We start from the raw sequence: 20,018 nt of genomic DNA on the forward strand, positions 1-20,018 counted from the left end.
AGCACTGTACCTTCCCTGGGCGTACCTTCTCTAGGGGAATTCTCACTGACAATTCTGGGGAAATGTATTGCGGCATGGTGGTCACAGCCACCAACAAATATAAATTATCCTCCACCACCAGCACCACTAAAACTAACTAAAACTATAATTATCACCATGTACAATCCGTACCAAACCCCACAACAGCAACAACAGCTGTTTGGGTTTACGGCCCAACCCACAGGATATGCCCTGAATTTTTCTCAACCTTCTACGACTCCTCAGTATCAACCTAACCAATATTATCAACCCCCCTTACAAACTCAGTCAACGGGATATTATCCACCTCCACCTCAAGTCAATCAATTCAATTCTTTCCCAAATCAATCTCAACCTACAGGATTCGGTGGAGCTCCATCATCAATTGGTGTGGCTACTCCATTGGCTCCTCAACAAACTGGGTATATTCAAACTCAACCAACAGGATTTGGTAATTCTGCTCCTACTGTTGTTGAAAATACTGAATTGAAAATCCCAAGTATTAGATTATCATTTATTAGTATTGATGATCAAAAGAAATTTGAACACTTATTTAGAGCTGCTGTTCCAAAAGGTGATCAAACTATAAGTGGAGATGCTGCTAGTTCAATTTTATTAAGATCTGGTTTACCTCCAGTAACTTTAGCAGAAATTTGGTCATTATCAGATACAAATAAAACTGGTTCATTACTCTTTCCTGAATTTGCTTTAAGTTTACATTTATGTAGTATGGCAAAACGTGGTGAATCATTACCAGGTTTATTACCTGAAAAATGGTCAAATGAAGTTAAATCATTTGTTGATGCAATAAATTTTTCAGTTCCTGAAGATCCTTCAAAAATATTAGCTAATACTCCATTTGCAAGTTTTGCTCCTCCAAAACCTGATGATTGGATGAATTCTTTAGCTCCATCTCAAACTACTTCTTTTCAACCTCAACCAACAGGTTCAATTCCTCCAACATCTTTTGGTATTAATCCATTAACTTCTCAAAGAACTGGTGGTGGAACTCTTATTCCTTTACAACCTCAACAAACGGCCGGTTTAATTCCTGCTCAAAAGACCGGTCCAATAAATTTACAATCTCAACTGACAGGATTCCAAAATCAATTCCAACAACCTCCTTCTTTGTCTGCTCAAAGAACTGGTCCTTTACAACCTCAAGGTACGGGTTATCAACCTCAACCTCAACCTCAACCAACTAGTTTCCAACCTCAAGCAACCGGATTCCAACCTCAAGCAACTGGATTCCAACCTCAACCAACAGGATTCCAACCTCAACCAACTGGTCAATTAGTTGCTCAACCTACCGGAAAACCAGGACAATGGGGATTTGTATCTATGCCAACCGGAGGAATTCCTGGATTGAATGCAATGGAACAACACTTTTTACCTAATAATCAATTATCAAGTAATAATTTACAAAATGTTATGGGAGGATCATTAAAATCCAATGTTACTTGGGCAATTACTAAACAAGAAAAGCAAATTTATGATGGAATCTTTCAAGCATGGGATTCTTCAAGAAGAGGATATATTGAAGGTAATGTTGCTTTAGATATTTTTGGTAAATCAGGTTTAAGTAGACCTGATCTTGAAAGTATTTGGACTTTGGCTGATACAAGTGATAGAGGTAGATTAAATAAAGATGAATTTGCTGTTGCAATGCATCTTGTTTATAGAAGATTAAATGGATTTGATCTTCCCTTAAGATTACCACCAGAATTAATTCCTCCTTCTAATAAATACTTACAAGATTCAATGGATACACTTAAGAATTCATTAAAGGGTGGAATTAATTCTCGTGCTAATACTTCTAATAGTTCCAAACAAACTAAACCTGATGGTTCAAGATATAAGAATGATGATGGGGATTTTCAATATGTATCTAATTCTCGTCATAGAAGAAGAACTGATGATGATTCATCTCAAATTTCTGGTGGTGGTAGTAGTAGTAGTATTAAAACATCTTCAAGTACTGATTTATCAGTTGAAGAATTACGGAAACTTATTCGAGAAAAGAAAATCTTATTGGCAGCAGTTGATGCTGAAGATCAAGATTCATCAATTACTCGAAAGAGAGAAGATTCTCATAATTTAGAAGCTATAGAAGCATTAAAACAACAAATTAGAATTACTCAACAAAAATTAATTGATGGAGGTTTAACTAATGGGAATGGATCCATAGATTCTCAAAAGAGTTTACTTGATAAATTAAATTCATTAACTCGTGATCGAGTTCCATTATTAATTTCTAGTATTAATAATGTTAATCAAGACATTTCAAAGGCAAAAGTTGAATTATTTAAACTTTCATTATCTAAGGCTAATCCTAATTGGGTTCCAGGAAATGATGAATCATCAATTGTTGGTACTGGACCTAATGGTCAAGTGACTGAATTAGATCGTAAGAAATTCCATTCTAAACAATTATTACAACAAAGAATTGCTGCTTTAACTGGGAAATCTTCAAATTCAGGAACTAATACTGATTTAGATTTACAATTAAAACAAGAAACTGAACGAGTTTATGGAGAAATTGAAAGTCAAACTTCAATGATTAAAGATATAGAAAATAGTATTAAAGAATTAGAAGAAGAAAGTGCCGTACATTTACAAACCACCAGTAAAGAAGAAATTGGATCAGATAAATGGGAAAGAGGTGAAGGTGTTAGTGTAGTAGTTGGAGGATTTATTAGAGATTTGAATCGAATTGGTACTAGTACTACAAGTAGTAATGGTACTAAATCAAGTTCAATATCAGCACCAACAACAACACCATCAGCACCAACAAGTACATCTACTAGTTCTACACCTATTACAAAGTATTCATCATCAGAAGAACGTAGTGCTTACATTAAAGCTCAAGCAGAAAAGAGAATGAATGAAAGATTGGCTAAACTTGGAATTTCAAGACTGAAAGGTACCACTGTATTACCACCAGTTAATTCAACACCTTCAGAACCAGTTAAGGCTGAAGAGCCAGCTAAGGTTGAAGAGCCAGTTAAAAAGCAAGTAGTAGAAGCTGTCCCAGTTAGTGTTTCAGCTCCTGCAGCTCCAACAAAAGCTGAAGAATCATCTGATGATGATGATGAAGAGTACCAAGCTTTATTAAAGCAAAAGCAAGAATTAGAAGCTCGTGAAAGAGAGAGGAAACTCAAAAAGAAGCAACAAAAAGAGGATCGATTAGCCAAGATTAGACAAGAAATGGCAGCTATCGAAAAGAATAATGACCAAGAAGAATCAGACGAAGAACCAGTAACTTCAGTTCCAACTTATGGACCATCGAGTCAAAAGAAGGAAACTAAACCAGTAGTTGAAGTACCGGTAGAACCTGTTAAAGTAGAAGAAAAACCAGTCAGTGAAACACTTCCAAAACCTCATGATAATAATCCATTTGCTAAGATGGGAGGTTCAGCTGCCAATTCTAATCCATTCTTTAAACCTACTCAAAAGGAAAGTCAAATTGATCCTAAAGAAGCTGAAAAACAACGAGCTGCTCAACGAGGTTTGGCTTCAAGTGGTTGGAGTGATGATGAAGATAGTGATAGTGAAGATGATTCACCTAATCGAGCAGGAGCTGCTAAATTAGCTAGTCTTTTATTTGGAGGTATGCCAGCTCCACCTTCAAGATCAAAGGAGGGAACTCCTAAAGTTGAAAAGTCCGAGAGTCAAACATTTGCTCCTTCGAAATCTTCTTCAACTGATGATGAATTTGTAACTCCTGATCCGGAACTGGTTGAGACTGTGACTGAGTCGAAACCAGCTTCAATTCCTCCGGTTCCAACTATGGCACCTCCAGGATTAGATAATGGATTTAGTGCTTCTGATCCACAAGCTCAAGCAGAGCCTGCTGCAGTTGATGCACCTCCATTACCATCTTTAGCTCCACCTCCACCGCCACCACCACCAGCATTTGAAGCTCCACCACCACCACCAGCATCTTATGATGCTCCACCACCACCTCCTCCTCCAGCAGGTGTCCCACCTCCACCACCACCTCCTCCACCATCATTTGGCGCACCTCCAATTCCGGCAGGAGGTCCACCACCTCCACCTCCACCTCCAGCACCTCCATCAAATGGTACTTCTGTTGCTCCTCCAGCTCCAACTGGAGCTCCAGATATATCTGCGTTACTTGGACAAATAACTGGAGGTAAATCCTTACGGAGAGTAGACCCCAGTGAACAAAAAATCGTGGTAGGAACCGTGGGGAAAGTATTGTAGAAAATCATATAAAACGTTAATTAAAAGCTATTTACAAATAATATTAATATATACTGCTAGATTCAGGTTGTTTTCATTTTGTTTTGGTTTGGTTAGTTTACTTGTTCGTGATTAGGCTGGACTCTGATCTCATCATTGTCCACATCTATAGTCACTTTCTCTGACTCTCTGACTTGACCCTTAATGAGCATCATGGCTAAGGGATTTAATACTTTCTTTTGAAGGACTCTATTTAATGGTCTAGCTCCATATACTGGATCATAACCAAGATTACAGAGTTTCTCCTTAGCACTGGGGGATAAGTCTAAGGTTATACGTTTATCCAGTAATCGATCAGCTATTTCTCTTAATCTAATTTCTAAGATATTAGCCAATGATTCCTTAGAGAGTCGATTGAAGATAAGAACATCATCTAATCGATTAAGGAATTCCGGAGGATAGTAATGTTTTAATAGATCGGTAATTTCTTGCTTTACTTCAGTATTAATATGTCCATCATTAGCTGTCGATGTATTATCCTTATCTTTATCACCCAATAAAATATCTTGACCAATATTTGATGTCATAACTATTATAGTATTTCGAAAATCAACATGTCTACCATGAGAATCAGTTAATGAACCTTCATCAAGTACTTGTAATAATAATTTAGAGATATCCTTATGAGCCTTTTCAAATTCATCAAATAGTACTACTGAATAAGGTTTCCTTCGAACTGCTTCAGTTAATTCTCCACTTTCATCATATCCAACATAACCAGGAGGTGAACCAATTAATCTTGAAAATGAATGTTTTTCTTGAAATTCAGACATATCGAATCGAATTACTGAATGTTCATCATTAAATAAAAATTGGGCTAATGATTTAGTTAATTCTGTTTTACCCACTCCACTGGGTCCTAAAAACATAAATGAAGCAATAGGTCTTCTTTCACTAGTTAATCCTGCTCTTTGTAATCTTACAGCATCTGCCACAGCATGGACTGCTTCATCTTGTCCAATTACCAGTTGTTTTAAGATCACTTCCATATCAAGTAACTTATCCTTTTCACCTTTAAGTAAATTATTAACAGGTATACCTGTCATCTTGGAAATTACATTAGCAATATCATCTGAAGTTACTGAATCATGAAGTAAATTAGCTTGAGTCGAATCTCGTTCAGTTAATTCCTTTAACTTTCTTTCAAGTTCAGGAATTGTGGCATATTGTAATTCTGATGCTTTAGCATAATTCCCATCTCTTTGACATTGTTCTAAATCAAATCGAGATTGTTCTAAATCAGATTTGGCTTGTTTAACTTCATCAATTGATCGTTTTTCTTCCATCCATTGTTCAGTAAATTCCTTTAATTCAGCACTTTTAACTAAAAGTTCTTCTTGTAATTTAGTTCTTCTATCAATTGAAAGTTGATCTTCTTCCTTTCGAAGTGATTCTAATTCAATTTCAATGGTCATAATTTGTCGATCTAATTGTGCAATAGCATCAGGTTTAGATTCATGTTGTAATCTTAAAGTTGAACTTGCTTCATCTACTAAATCAATGGCTTTATCAGGTAAAAATCGATCAGTTATATATCTATTGGCATATAATGATGCAGTAACCAATGCTCCATCAGTTATACGAACTCCATGATGAACTTCATACTTTTCCTTTAATCCTCTTAATATAGATATAGTATCTTCAACACTTGGTTCATTAACTTGAACTGGTGAAAATCTTCTTGCTAATGCTGCATCCTTTTCAACATACTTTCTATATTCTTCTGTAGTTGTAGCTCCACACATTGATAATTTACCTCTTGCTAAAGCAGGTTTAAGAAGATTAGATGCATCAATAGATCCTTCGGCTTTACCAAGACCCATAAGAAGATGTAATTCATCTATAAAAAGTATAACTTTACCATTCTTTTCTTCAACTTCCTTTAAGATAGATTTTAATTTAGCTTCAAAATCTCCTCTATATTTAGCTCCAGATATAATTCCTGCTAAATCTAATGTAATAATTTGTTTATCTTTCATTGATTCTGGCACTTCTCCCTTTAATATTCTTTGAGCTAATCCTTCCATAATGGCTGTCTTACCAGTTCCAGCATTACCAATTAATACAGGATTATTTTTACTACGACGTGATAAGATTTGTATAGTACGACGAATCTCTTCATCTCTACCAATAACAGGATCTAATTTCCCATCTTTAGCCATCTGGGTAAGATCTGTCCCAAACTTTTCTAAAGCTGGTCTGTTATCTTCGCCATCAGGATTGCGTTGCATCTGCAACTGTTTAGGTATAGATGAGTGGAAGTATCTTCTCTGCAATTGACTACTTCCACCATCTACTGGCCTAACCAGTAAAGATGTAAAGCCAATTGAGGATTTTGACGTATAAGCATTTGAATTTGACTGTGTATTTAGATTTGCAACTTGAATTGGAATTGGGTGTGAAAAGCTAACTGTACCACCAGGTAGAACGTACCGTAATGGCAACTTATGCAATGCTCTGTTAGCAGGTACTCTTGCGCGCAACATAGCCATAGTTAAGAATGTTAATCTATGGATAGATACTTTTTTCAGGAAATACTATGCCTTTATATAAATAACGAGATTTGTTAGTCAGGTCATGCTAAGAATGGGAATGGTTCCAGAAGCTTCTAGTAAACTGTAAAATGTGCCCTCGGAATTCCCTCGTAATTGAGCATATTTTTAGTACGGATCTGGAGATGAGAGGACGCTATATACAGGCAGTAAGGCTGCGACATTATAACTATACCAAGTAGTACATTTACAAGTTATCTAATGCTTTCTATCTAGCCAGTAATCTCCAGGATTGAAACCAGAATGAGGCTGGAAGGGTGGGGGTGCCGTAGACAGACCCTCAACAGGTGGGGGATTATCATCGTCATCTTCCCAAATATTGTAGTCCTCAATGTACTCGTCCTCATAGCTGCCGGCACTAGAAGGACGAGACTGATGAATGGGAGCGGCATGGTTTTGATGTCCTTGTTCTTGTTGTTGTTCTTGCTGTTGTTGTTGTTCTTGCTGTTGTTGTTGTTCTTGCTGTTGTTCTTGTTCTGTAGTATCTGTATTAGTTGTATGATCTACACCAGACGAGTCATTCGACAATGTCGCCAACTCCTTTACTTCTGTAGACACATCAGTATCATCATGAGTGACAATCTTTTGATTTCTATGAAACAAATTAGTTATAAAACTCCAACCTCCAGAATTAGGGGCTACTTTAGATTCATGTCTATCCAGTTGTAAACTTAATACATCATCTAAACTAATTCTTCTACCTAAAACTCCCATTAATTCTATTCGTTTTTCTAAAAATCTGATATTATAAACCCATTCCCAAATTGTTGATAAAAGTATAATTTCTAATAAAAATGGTATTAAACCTAGCCAAGTTTTAACTAACCATCTTAATCTGAAAAGACTTAACATTAAGATAGTTAAGATTGTATGAAGTAAAATTATAAACCAATTAAAAAATGCTAAAGGTAATAATCGTTGAGAATAACAAATATTTCTAGCATTCTTTATATAAACCGTATAATACAATAAACTAGTAGCTAACCATGCTACTAAAAATAATTTTAATACCAGTCTTGCTATTGACCAATTATTATATGAATGAGTTGAAGTAGCATAAATAGAATCTGCATCATTATATCGAGCTTCATATATAATAAGTATAACAAGATAAGCAATAATAAGTATCCCACCTAATATTCCTGTTTTTAATCGATACTTTTGTCGAGAAATCTTCCAAACAATTTGGAACCATGCTAAAAATGTGAATAATTGAGATATTGTAATCATTATTCTATAAATATCATCTAAATAAATTATATCATGTAATTTTATTATATCAAGTGTATCATTATAATATTCATCAGATGCACCAGTAGTTATTTTACTTAATAATATAGTAGTAACAATGGAGAAAAATCCCGTGGCAACTTGAGTTATAAATGGTTTCCTTTTATGTTTTGGAGATAAATAAAATAATAAAGTTAACATCCATGATGATACACATGCACCACTTAAAGTAAATAATAATGCTACAAATGTATCACCATTATCCTTTTCATTATAAGGAGAATTATCTAATTTTGATGAATCTGCAGCAGTAAAATTCAGTTGATTTATAAGTTCTACTAATAATGGTATAGAACAATTGGTAATATAATAAGCTGGTAAAAATCCTTGTGAAAGGTTGGTCCATGAATCATTATAAAAATCTTGAAATGATCCTGAACCATAAGGTAAAGAATATACTGAACAATTTATTGGTATATCATTTTCTTGTAAATATAGCAACAGATTGTTGGCCATATTCAAACTGGCCGTCATATTTCCATTTTTTTACTTTAACTATGCCAATGTAGATCCTTTTATACACAATTAACTAAATAGTAATTTCTTGTCATGTTTGGTAGAATTTTCTTAGCTCCGACATGTCGTGACTTTGACTATGACGACATGTGTCTGATTTTCTCAGTGCGACAACAAAAAGTAACACGACATTTTCATAATAATAATAATAATAATAATAATAAATAACGAAAACGTCTGAAAAGTTTCATAAACGACACCACCAACTTTAACAAAGTAAGTATTCTTACCGATTAAGAATGTCATTGCCCGGTGTAGGACCGGTAATAGGCACTGCCGGCGTTAACCAATTGAATGCCAGTATAGAAAATCTTACTATAGATAGTAAAAAGAAGAAGAAAAGACCTGTCCGACCATTACATGAAGATTATGGAGCTTTACCAATATCCGGAGGTGTAGGAGGACCAAATAATGGAGGAGGACCGACATTCGCTGTCAATTCTCCACCATTACCATCTGCATTTGTAACTGCTCCTACTGATAATGGACATGGACATGGACATGCCAATGCCAATGCCAATGTCGTGACCAGTATTCAAGATCAACATAATGATCTTTCATTACAGGACTTTCGATACTATACTCAACTTGAGTATTCAACTCCACAAGACGATGGACTGTATAAGACATTCTTAACGTTTCAGAATGTCACTCCACCAGAAGCTGGAACAAGATATATTGCTATTGATCAAGGTTCTGCATCGCCTAAATATATTCGATCATCGATGTATTATATGCCTGAGTCAGAAGTATTAAGAAGTGCATCTAAATTACCAGTTTCTGTAACCATTCGACCATTTGCTCCTTTATTAGATACTGAAGATCCAGTGCCAGTGGTTGATATGAAAAGAGATTATTTACAAACTGGTGGTGATGATCCATTAAGTAAAGGACCAATTAGATGTAGAAGATGTAGAACATATGTTAATGCATCATTTCAATTCACAAATAATAACAAATTCATTTGTAATATTTGTCAGTTTGCTAATAATTCTGTACCTGATGATTATGTATCTTATTTAGATAATCAAGGTTTAAGAGTTGATCGATTTCAAAGACCGGAATTACATAAGGGAGTTTATGATTTACTTGTTCCACCGGAATATAATTTCGGAGGTTTAGAGAAACCGGCTGAATCATTACATCATGTGTTCTTAATAGATATTAGTGAACAATCCATTAAACAAAATGTAAATACCGTAATTGCGGATTCTATTAGAGCCACTCTTTATGGACAACAACAACCAGAACAACAACAACAAGCTTTAAAAGTCAGTATCATTGCCTTTGATAAAAGATTGCATTTCTATAACTTATCGGCAGATTTAGACACTACTCAAGTAGTAGTGTCTTCAGATTTAGATGATCCATTTGTTCCATTCTTTGAAGGATTATTTGTGGATCCTCATGATAGTAGAAATGTCATTGAAGATGCATTAAATCATTTGGAAAGACTCAATTCCGATGATCATTATTTAGAAGCTGAATCATGCTTTGCTGTAGCTTGTAAAACTGCCATGTTGGCTCTTGAACAAGTAGGTGGAGGTAAGATAACTGCAGTTCTTGCAAGTTTACCATCTTGGGGTCCAGGAGCTCTTAGAATAAAAGATAATAAAGCTATAGGACGTAGTGGTATTGGAAGTATTGAAGTTGAAAAGTCTCTTTACTTGGCAGATAATGATTATTATAAAGCTTTACAAAAGGAATTTATTGATAAATCAGTAGGAATGGATTTACATGTAATTTCTAATGCCTCAGTAGATTTATCTAATGTCGGATGGTTAGCTTCTGTATCTGGTGGGAAAGTATATAGATGGTCTAATTTCCATGCTGAAAGAGATGGACGAGCATTAACTTCGAGAATTAATGATTCTATTACTGCTACTACTGGTTATCAAGGTCAATTGAAAGTCCGTTGTTCTAATGGATTACAAGTGTCTCAATACTATGGTACTTCATCTTCAGTAGCCGAAACTTCAGTAGCAGGAGGTATTCAAGATCCGGTAGTGCCTATCTTATCGAAAGATCAAACATTTACGGTCCTTTTTGAATATGATGGGAAGTTAAATAAACGTTATGATTGTCATATTCAAGTGGCTCTATTGTATACTGACCCCGAGGGAATTCGAAAAGTTAGAATCATTAATTTGGTATTGGCAGTCTCTGAAAGATTAGAAGAAATCTTTGCCTTTGCTGATGAAAATGCTGTGGTAACCACCATTATAAGAGATTCACTTTCATTTGTTGGGAAACAGCCCCTTAATGAACTTCGAGAATCAGTTAATCAGAAATTAGTCGAAGTGTTCACTCAGTATAGAGCCATGGAAGAGTATGGACATAATAGTTCTCGAACATTAACTAATCAAATGTTATTTCCTACGAGTCTAAAGAATTTACCCCATTATTTATTGGCCTTTATAAAGACTAAAGCCATTAGAAATTCAAGTACCATCTCGGCTGATTCTCGATTACATGATATATATGATATGTTAACTATGCCAATTGATAAATTAATGTATCATTTATATCCAGCATTAGTTGAATTACATTCTTTAACTGATGAACAAGGATTAATTAATGAATCTACTAATCTATTATCTTTACCATTATATAAGGCACCATCCATTAAATCAATGGAACCAGGAGTTTATATCTTATGTAATGGATCTAAAGTATATGTATGGGTTGATCCTCATGCTAATATACTTCTTATAAAGGATTTATTTGGTGATCATATCGAATCACCCGATGAATTAGATCCATTAATGGATGAATTACCCGCAATTGATACCACCATATCTATTCAAGCTCGAAATATAATTCAATATTTTAATGAATATTTAATTGGAACCAGTACTTTAGAAATGGGAGGGATTCAATTAGTTAGACCAGGAATTGATGGATCCGAAATTGAATTTAGAGAAGCTCTTGTAGATGATAGTTTACATGGAACTCTTGCTACATCTAGTGGACCTAATATTGCCGATTATTTATCTAGTTTACATAAGGCTATACGAGTTCAACTTGAAAATGATAAAGTTAAACAATCAGTCACTGCTACTGAGGTTCATCATGATACTTTAGCCCAAAGAATGATTCATTTTTAGATCTTAACTTATAGTTAGTCAGAGTAACTTACAATTACTTTAATAGTTTAACTGATTCTAATATCACTTCAATAATATCCCTTCTTGTAGATGTTTTCACGACTGTAGCTAGAGCCTGTTTAAGTTCATTGTTAGTGGCTAACCATTGTCTGGATTGATCATTCGATCCATACACTAAGTTAAGTAATATATAGGCAATTCGTTCAATTAAATCATCTTGATCACTTTGACCTTGACAAATCTCACAAATAGTATGAATTAATTTATTTCTAATAGATTCCTTAGACATTAAGATACTGGAAATCATTTCAAATTCAGTGGCATTGGCCAATAATCCAGCAATAGTTATTTGTAATTGAATATGTTGAGAATTCATAAGTTTAATTAAGATTTCTAATCGTTTAGAGTTTTGCATAGATTCATCAATATTAAAGAATTTGGCAAGTAGTAATGGTTCAGTAATAAGATTAGAAATCAATTCCCATGCTGCCGTTTGAACTTGAGGATTATCGGAATCTAACATTAGATTATTCAAATGTTGTTCAAAGGTTCGAGTAATGATTTGCGTCTTAATATCATTATTATCTATTGATGATAAATTAGTTAGCGCAAGTAAGGCATCAAATTTATCGACTAATGATAAATCAAATAAGTAAGGATACTGGCCAGAAGAATTAAGTCCTGAATCAGTATATTGAGATATATCTGGACCTAATAATTCCACTAAGAATGGTATACAAGTCTTAACATCATACTTTTTAAATGCAAGTAAGGGATTAACTGAAATAATGATTCTAGCTAATGCTTGTAAGGCCATAACTCTAGTATCTATAATAGTAGTATCTTCATTAATAGGTCTAGTTTCTCCAATATTAGTATTAGTATCAGTTTTAGTAATTGTACTATACTTAATTAAGAAATTCAAAATAATATTTAATGCTCCTTGCTTAACCAATTCTTCTTTAACTTTCTTTTCTTTAGTTAATGAAATCATTCCAATTATACTTATAGCAGGAGGTAATAATCCAATCATTTTAGTAGAGGAATCATCATGAACAGTTTTCAATCGAGATATAATATCAACAATATGATGATCTATAAGTAAGGATTTATTAAAGAGAGTAATGACTGATTGATCTTCTTCGGAATTATGTGATTGTTTAGTAGTGGCTGCATTAGCATAATCTTTAAGAAATTTTAATGTTGACTTATCGGAATTCTCCCCCTTTAATTTAGTAAGATTAGTTAAAATAAGTAAAAGTCCATAAGTTAAACTGGTATTTAATGTAGTAGCTTGTGAAGCTTGTTCAAGTAATGTTACAAGTTTTTCAATTATAGATTCATCATTTCTAAATGATTGTTTAATTGAACCATTAAGTGTTAAATAAGCCAATGCTTCAATACAATATTCTAGAATAGTTGAATGTTTTTTAACATTACCTTTAGTTCTTAACCAATCAGTTATAATATGTCCAAGTTGTTCAATAGTAATGGATAAATCCGATTCCTTTTTCTGATTAAGTTCAACAAAGTTCCATAGTTTAATAATATCTAAAGTTGATAAGATTTGAATCTCTTCATCTTGGTTAAATTCTGTTCCTAATTTAAGTAAATGAAAGAAATTTGTAGAATTATAACTTCGACAATGATCTACTATACAAGAACTATTAATGAGGTTTAATAAATGAATGATTCTTAATCGATTGATCTGTAAACTGCCTTGTGATATCTCCGATACTTGTCCAATAATATGATCTTTTGTCTTATCATTAGTATAAGCTTGAGTAGCAACTTCTGGTAAGATTGGGAAAATTAATTCAAGTACATCAACCATATTTAAAAATTGGTTCATAGTTAATTGATCATCTTCATAAAGAATCTCAAGATAATCTTCGATGATTTCAATGGTTTTGGATTTATTAAGATTAATATTCTTAACAATTATTAATAATACTAATCGTGATATTTCTTTATAATCTTCATCATGATCTTTAAAGGCTATTGGATTAAGTAAACCTAATAAAACTTGAATATGATGAGGTATGGAAATATCAAATTGGGTAATAAGATTAAGATATACATTAACATAGAAGATTTCTAGTGGGATATCAATAGTAACATCTCTATTTATATCGATATGTATATCTTTCTTTAGCTTTAATCGTATTACTGAGAGAATATTTTGAATTATCTCAGAACTAACTTTATGTTTTGAAAGTGTATTGAAAAGTACAATTGCTTTCTTATCTCCCACTCGGTAGAGTCCACTAAGAAATGAATCTGAATCATTAATTAATAATTCATATAATGTATTTACATGCTTAGCGTCTTTAGAATATGCTATTAGATTATCCAATGAGTCCAGTAAAACATTTAAGTTGTCGCCCTTTTTCGTTAAAAGGCTGATGACTGAATCGTCACCCATTTGAAGTGACTCTAAACCACTACTAATCTCTTCAATACTCATAGTGATTCAGTAATATTCAAGTATATCACTTACTAGTCGTTGTTAAAGGTTGATATTGAAGAGAAGTCGTGTAAAACGGTCAGGTTTTGATAATTGATTACTACGTCTGAAAAAACTTAAAAGTGAGGGTAAGACGGCAATAACTAAGTTTACCAATCATAAGTTAAGGACAATAGGATCATAATAGAGATGGATACATCAAGTGTATTGGAGAAGTATACGCAGGACTTGTCTAACTTACCTTTAGAGGTAAGGCATTTATTGGAAGAAATCCGAAGTAAAGACATTCAAGTAATGGAAGCAAGAAAGAGATATCAAGCAAAGGACAATCAATTACATAAATTTATAAGAGCAAATGGAACATTAACTAAGCATCCAAAAGAATCTCAACTTTATAGTAAAGTAGAAGAAGATATGAAATTAGTTCAAAAATTACAGAAAGAAAAAATTCTATTATCTAATACAGCATTGTTTTTAGTATCGAAACATTTATTTCATTTTGAAACTGATATTGCAAAGTTAGAAAGAGATGAATTATTACCAGTGGTAGAAAATCTGTTTGAGGATGAAACTACAATGAAAAGTGCTGCTAGTGATGTAAGTAATATATATAATGGAATTAGTGAGAGTTTATCAGTAACTCCAACTCCAAGAAATGGGACGGCAACAGGTACACCAACTGCAGAAGCTCTTAAGAAACAACAAAAGAGGAAACAAACTATAACTATTAAAGGTACGATATCAACGCGACCCATGAAAAGAATGAAATCTGAAGAATTAGATGATGGTTTAAGAGGTACACTCAAATTATCATCGGGTGGATCAGATGGTGAAGGATCTGAAACATTATTAAATGGATCAAATAGTCTTAATGTTACAGTTGGAAGTAGTGATAATGGCGGTCCTAATGGAGAAGATGCAGATAATAACTTATACTGTTTCTGTCAACGAGTTTCATTTGGTGAAATGATTGGTTGTGATAATGACGATTGTAAATATGAATGGTTTCATTGGAGTTGTGTTGGTATAACTTCACCTCCTAAGGATGATGAGATTTGGTATTGTCCAGATTGTGCGCCTAAGATGGAGAAGAGAAAGAAGAAGAGAAAGTTTTGACTTTACTTTACAATTTATAATTTATAATTTACAGTTTATAATTGAGAACAATACTAATAATACTGTAGTTTTATCTAATGAATATACGAACTAAATGAATTAAATCATCAGACCTACCTGTGCTTAACTAGCTAATTTAAATCTAGGCTTAACCCATTTGTTTACAAACAGAGACGAGCGCGACGGGTGACAGGTGTGTCTATTTTTAGGTTTTGGCAGCCAAGACTAAAGATATTTCACTAGTATTCTTAATGCCAATTCTTCTATCATTACTATAATTACCATTACAATTACATATAACATTACATGTCCATTACTAGACAGTAGTAACATCTAATGGCATACACATTTGTCAATGTATTCATAGTAAATATTACACTACAGTGCACAAATATTCTACAAACACTCCTTAGTGTTTATTACATACAACTCTCTCACAAACAAGAACACCACTTTTCCATTGAACTCAATCAATGCTCTTAACCAGACTCTACATCCAAACTAAGTCCCACTTAACATATATTTGGCATTACGTGCTGGATCTTCGTCGGCATCTCAAGATCCTACCACGCAATTTTGTGTAACTTTGATCCCTTCAAAATTTCAAATTCCCTGTTATCAACATTCTTTAAGGTACATTGATTTTTTCACTTTCAAGAAGCTTATAGATTTAGGGGAAGTGTTTTACATATCGAACTGGTGGGGTAATAGTCGATATAGTGCAAATAGTCATTTATAGAACATATACAGAAATCCAAGGTCTAGAACTAAAAAAGACCCTTATATAACGCATACACATCGTTTTCCTTCGCTCAGTTCTCGCTTAGTTATTTCGTCATGAGACTTAACTTAGTTGCGTTTTATTATGTTTTGACTTTGGCAGCAGTAGTAACTGCAGCAGACCCTCCAGCTGCCGCTACCACTACCCCAGCTGCCGCTGCTCCGGCTGCACCTGCTGCTGCACCTGCTGCTGCACCTGCTCCTGCTCCAGCTCCAGCTCCTGCTGCTGCTGCTGCTCCTGCTCCTGCTGCCGGTGCTGCCACTACGAACACTGACACAACAGCTACTACTCCAGCAGCCGCAGTACCTAATACTGCTACCACTGCTACTACGCCAGTTGTTCCTCCTGCTGCTGGTGCTGTTGCAACAACTCCTACAACTGGTACAACTCCAACTACACCAGTAATTCCAGGGGCTGCCACTACGCCTACAACTACACCAGTAGGTGCAGCAGGTGTTGCCACTACTCCAACTGTAACTCCAGCTACCACTGCTTTAGGTGCCACTACACCTGCTCCCGCAGGAGCTGCTGCTGCAACTACACCAGTTGCAGCCGCTGATAACACAGCTACTATGAATGCCGCTCAAATTCAACAATGGTTAGCTACACAAACCATATTATCTCTGTCATCGGTGGCTACTACGCTCACTACTAATACATTACCTAACACTTTACCATTCGTTAATGCTGCCACTGCAGCAGACAACCCTGCACCTGAAACAGTCTCACTTATCACCACTATGTTAGAACCATCTACTACATCAACACAAGCAGCTGCTAGTTCAGGATCACCATCTCATCCGGCATCAGCCAATCCAGCTCCTATCACTTCATATAATAACTGGTTATACATTCTTTCCTTATGCTTATCACTCGCTACTTTCGGTACTACACATGTGTAGTCTTTCAAAACATTTTCCCTTTGTACACTTTATATTTGTTAATACTTCTCTATATTTAAAATATACAAAACCGTGCCTATACATCTTGTTGCTAAAAACCCGTAGATGCAAAATCCACCAATTTGTTCCCCTGTAAAATTTTCTTAGCTTGGGCCCCGGGCGTAGTGTGCGTGGAAAAAAAAGTGTTATGTGAAGTTTATATATGGGGACAGCTAGTGAACAAGAAGAGGAACACATTTATCTGTTACTAACTCCGTATAATGTTAGTGGGTCTCGGTAAGAATCGACTTGTACCGAAAGTTTACTCGTCGTTAAGGTATTCAGTATATGTTCAGTCCCGGTTCCAGCACGTGAAGTCTGAAACAAATCCATTCTTATACTTGAATAATTTTAATCTGTTGAATAAAAAGATTCAACAAGTGTATGATACTACCAATGATCATATTGGAGATTCTATAGTTATTAATGCATTAAAGTCATGTAATGAACTCGGCGAAGAGTTCCCTATTCAACAAAAATTGGATATCAATTCAATATTTATTAAAGAATCTAAACAAGTTATAGATACATTAATTAAGGATGATAGAGTTAAATTTACTTCAGATTTATTAAAACAAATATTTGTATTAAATTTACCAACCATATTGAATTTACAATTAATTAATTTATATTATGAAAAGAATCCATCTAAATCTACTATAATAGATAAATCTATAGCATTAATTGCATTAAGAAATGCTCTTAATAATGCTGAATTTCAAAGAGCAATTACTATATCTGATATTACAGTAGGTCATCCTAATTATATTGAACATAATCATCAAATACTTAAAAAGGGAGTTATTAAATTGGCAAGTACAGCTATTGGTATAACATTAATATCTAAATATGGTGTTAACCTTTTAATTGAATTTGGAGAATTAACTAGTGGTTGGAGACATTTAGGATCTATAAATTCTATGATTTTAACTTATTTTTTAAATTCAAGTTTCTTTGTAACTACTGTTAGAATTGGTAGACAATTAATAAGTTCAGGAGGAGATTATCTTACTTGGCAAAAGGGAGCATTTTATACTCATTGGTTTAGACATGCTGATGAAATGTTATTTTGTTCTAAAATAGTTGAAGCCGATCGAGAATTAAATGGTGGAGAGAATAATCCAGAAATTATAAAGGAATTATGTAGAACAAATGAAAATACTTTAGGTATGGATCATACTTTAAAACCAGGTTATACTAGAGATGGAAAAAAGATTAGATTATTAGAAGCTAAAGATAATCTTGAAGATTTAAAATTACAAGCTTATTGGATGAGTGGAGGAGATGGATTTGAATGGGTTGAACCTGATCAAGATCCTGCTACATTAATATGGAAAGATCATTTAGCTCAATATAATCAACCATCCATAAAGTCTAATACAGTTAAAACATTAAAATGGGCTGATGAATTAATTGATCAGAAATAATGATGATGTATATTAGTATTTCTTGTATATAGTCACTGAATAAATAGTATAAAGTCATAATAATTATTTATTTATTTATTTTATTTTATTTTATTTTATTGGTTTGTTTATATAAACTACTGTTCTTCTTCAGTATCAACAATAGGAAACCAATGAGTAATAATTCGAATATCATATTCAGTTTCTTGCTTTAATTCTTCCCATGGTTCAAAATTTAACCATGCTCTTTCAAATTGTTCATCTGATTCAATTGAAAAATTTCCTAATTGAATGGATGCCTTTGTATACTGAGGATTAACATAAGGAGATTTACCTTCTAATATAAGATCAATTCTTTCTGCTTTATTTAAATCATAAACATCTTTAAGATCATATTCTAGTAAGTATTTAAATCTATTTTCATTTAATGAATGTAATTCATTATATATTGAAACATATTTCTGTCTTTGTATTTGTTGAGCTTTTGGATCATTTACTTGTATGACTTTACCATCCGGTCCAATTCCTGATGTAAATACAAATGAATTATGTGATCGACTAGATTCATCTTCATCAGCACTTTTTATCCATCTACCAGTTCTATCAATCCAAGAACTTAAATCCATAGGACGATAAAGTTTATAAGCTCCAAACCATGGATTAGGAGGATCACCTAATTTAGTAGCCAATTTTCGATAATATTTAGCTTCTTCATACCATGGATCATATGGTAATGCTAATCTTGCTAATTCTAATCCACTACCAAATACTGTTACAATACCTCCTAAAATTGGTATTAATGCTTTAAATATTGAACTTCGAGGTCTACCTTGAGGTATAAGATTTCGATTTCTTATAATCAGACGAGCATGACGGAAACATCCAACTCCTATTAGGAATTGTAAACCTACCATACCATATAAAGCTGGTAAATTATCTGATGCTGGTGTAAATGGTCCAAAGAATAATCCTATACTAGGATTATGAGGGATTAAATTAGCAGGATTTGGAATGGTAATGGTAGTAGAACCTGCTGAAGATGCTGAAGATGGAGTAACTTTAGTTACTTCACTTTTATTATTTTTATTACTGTCTTTATCTTTATCTTTATTACTATCGTCTCGATCATTGGGTGGTGGTATATATGCTCCCATGATTCCCACAATATTTAGTTGATATGCAATTGAAAAGTTAATTAAAAAACTCCTGCTTCTATACTAATGTAATAGAATATATGAAATAAAGACTGACTTTTAGTTAAGTCACTAGTGGTGGAACAATACGATGTAAAGGCAAATCAGGTGGACCATCATCACTTTGGTTAACGGGAAAAAGTGAGTGAGAACATTTTGTATGAGCGGTCAGAGGGGAGTAGTGATACCAGGCGAGAGAGAGAGAATAAGTGAGATGGCAATCCTTCTTATTACGATGAGATGGTTACTGAATAACATTGAGAATGTAATGAATACTGGCAGTTCAGTACTATAGACTAAGACAGAGAGTAGTACTTCTGACTGTGGTATTATATTGAATACTACAGGAGCACTACTAACAAATA

The 20,018-nt window shown here is 33.8% G+C and overlaps 8 protein-coding genes across 8 annotated transcripts; 5 read left to right on the forward strand and 3 right to left on the reverse strand. All coding sequences in view use genetic code 12, as the record gives it.

Moving 5' to 3' along the window:
- Positions 1-10: 10 nt before the first annotated feature.
- On the forward strand, positions 11-4,245 carry PAN1 (Pan1p; the record flags this gene model as incomplete). The annotated part of the gene is made up of 2 exons (XM_064883266.1): positions 11-2,941; positions 2,981-4,245. The coding sequence occupies exons 1-2, from the start codon at positions 157-159 to the stop codon at positions 4,243-4,245; spliced, it is 4,050 nt and encodes a 1,349-aa protein (XP_064736496.1). The 5' UTR covers positions 11-156.
- A 92-nt stretch (positions 4,246-4,337) lies between these two features.
- HSP78 (chaperone ATPase) lies at positions 4,338-6,770 on the reverse strand (the record flags this gene model as incomplete). The annotated part of the gene is made up of 1 exon (XM_064885596.1): positions 4,338-6,770. One exon carries the CDS (start codon positions 6,768-6,770, stop codon positions 4,338-4,340), a length of 2,433 nt encoding a protein of 810 aa, XP_064736497.1.
- A 1,499-nt stretch (positions 6,771-8,269) lies between these two features.
- On the forward strand, positions 8,270-11,749 carry RJT21DRAFT_131734 (uncharacterized protein; the record flags this gene model as incomplete). The annotated part of the gene is made up of 2 exons (XM_064883081.1): positions 8,270-8,295; positions 9,175-11,749. 2 exons carry the CDS (start codon positions 8,270-8,272, stop codon positions 11,747-11,749), a joined length of 2,601 nt encoding a protein of 866 aa, XP_064736498.1.
- RJT21DRAFT_55579 (uncharacterized protein) lies at positions 11,460-14,310 on the reverse strand. Its single transcript, XM_064885050.1, has one exon. It carries the CDS (start codon positions 14,214-14,216, stop codon positions 11,784-11,786), a length of 2,433 nt encoding a protein of 810 aa, XP_064736499.1. The 5' UTR covers positions 14,217-14,310; the 3' UTR covers positions 11,460-11,783.
- NBN1 (histone acetyltransferase) lies at positions 14,267-15,509 on the forward strand. The gene has a single exon (XM_064882591.1). The coding sequence runs from the start codon at positions 14,406-14,408 to the stop codon at positions 15,330-15,332; it is 927 nt and encodes a 308-aa protein (XP_064736500.1). The 5' UTR covers positions 14,267-14,405; the 3' UTR covers positions 15,333-15,509.
- Positions 15,510-15,990: 481 nt separating this feature from the next.
- On the forward strand, positions 15,991-17,098 carry PGA33 (Pga33p). Its single transcript, XM_064882592.1, has one exon. It carries the CDS (start codon positions 16,170-16,172, stop codon positions 17,013-17,015), a length of 846 nt encoding a protein of 281 aa, XP_064736501.1. The 5' UTR covers positions 15,991-16,169; the 3' UTR covers positions 17,016-17,098.
- On the forward strand, positions 17,097-18,652 carry RJT21DRAFT_123040 (uncharacterized protein). Its single transcript, XM_064882593.1, has one exon. The coding sequence runs from the start codon at positions 17,276-17,278 to the stop codon at positions 18,479-18,481; it is 1,206 nt and encodes a 401-aa protein (XP_064736502.1). The 5' UTR covers positions 17,097-17,275; the 3' UTR covers positions 18,482-18,652.
- On the reverse strand, positions 18,488-19,770 carry RJT21DRAFT_123041 (uncharacterized protein). The gene has a single exon (XM_064882594.1). The coding sequence runs from the start codon at positions 19,612-19,614 to the stop codon at positions 18,598-18,600; it is 1,017 nt and encodes a 338-aa protein (XP_064736503.1). The 5' UTR covers positions 19,615-19,770; the 3' UTR covers positions 18,488-18,597.
- Positions 19,771-20,018: the final 248 nt, after the last annotated feature.

The sequence above is a fragment of the Scheffersomyces amazonensis genome, assembly GCF_036850825.1.
Source record: "Scheffersomyces amazonensis strain UFMG-HMD-26.3 chromosome Unknown RJT21scaffold_7, whole genome shotgun sequence".
Classification (NCBI taxonomy): domain Eukaryota; kingdom Fungi; phylum Ascomycota; class Pichiomycetes; order Serinales; family Debaryomycetaceae; genus Scheffersomyces; species Scheffersomyces amazonensis.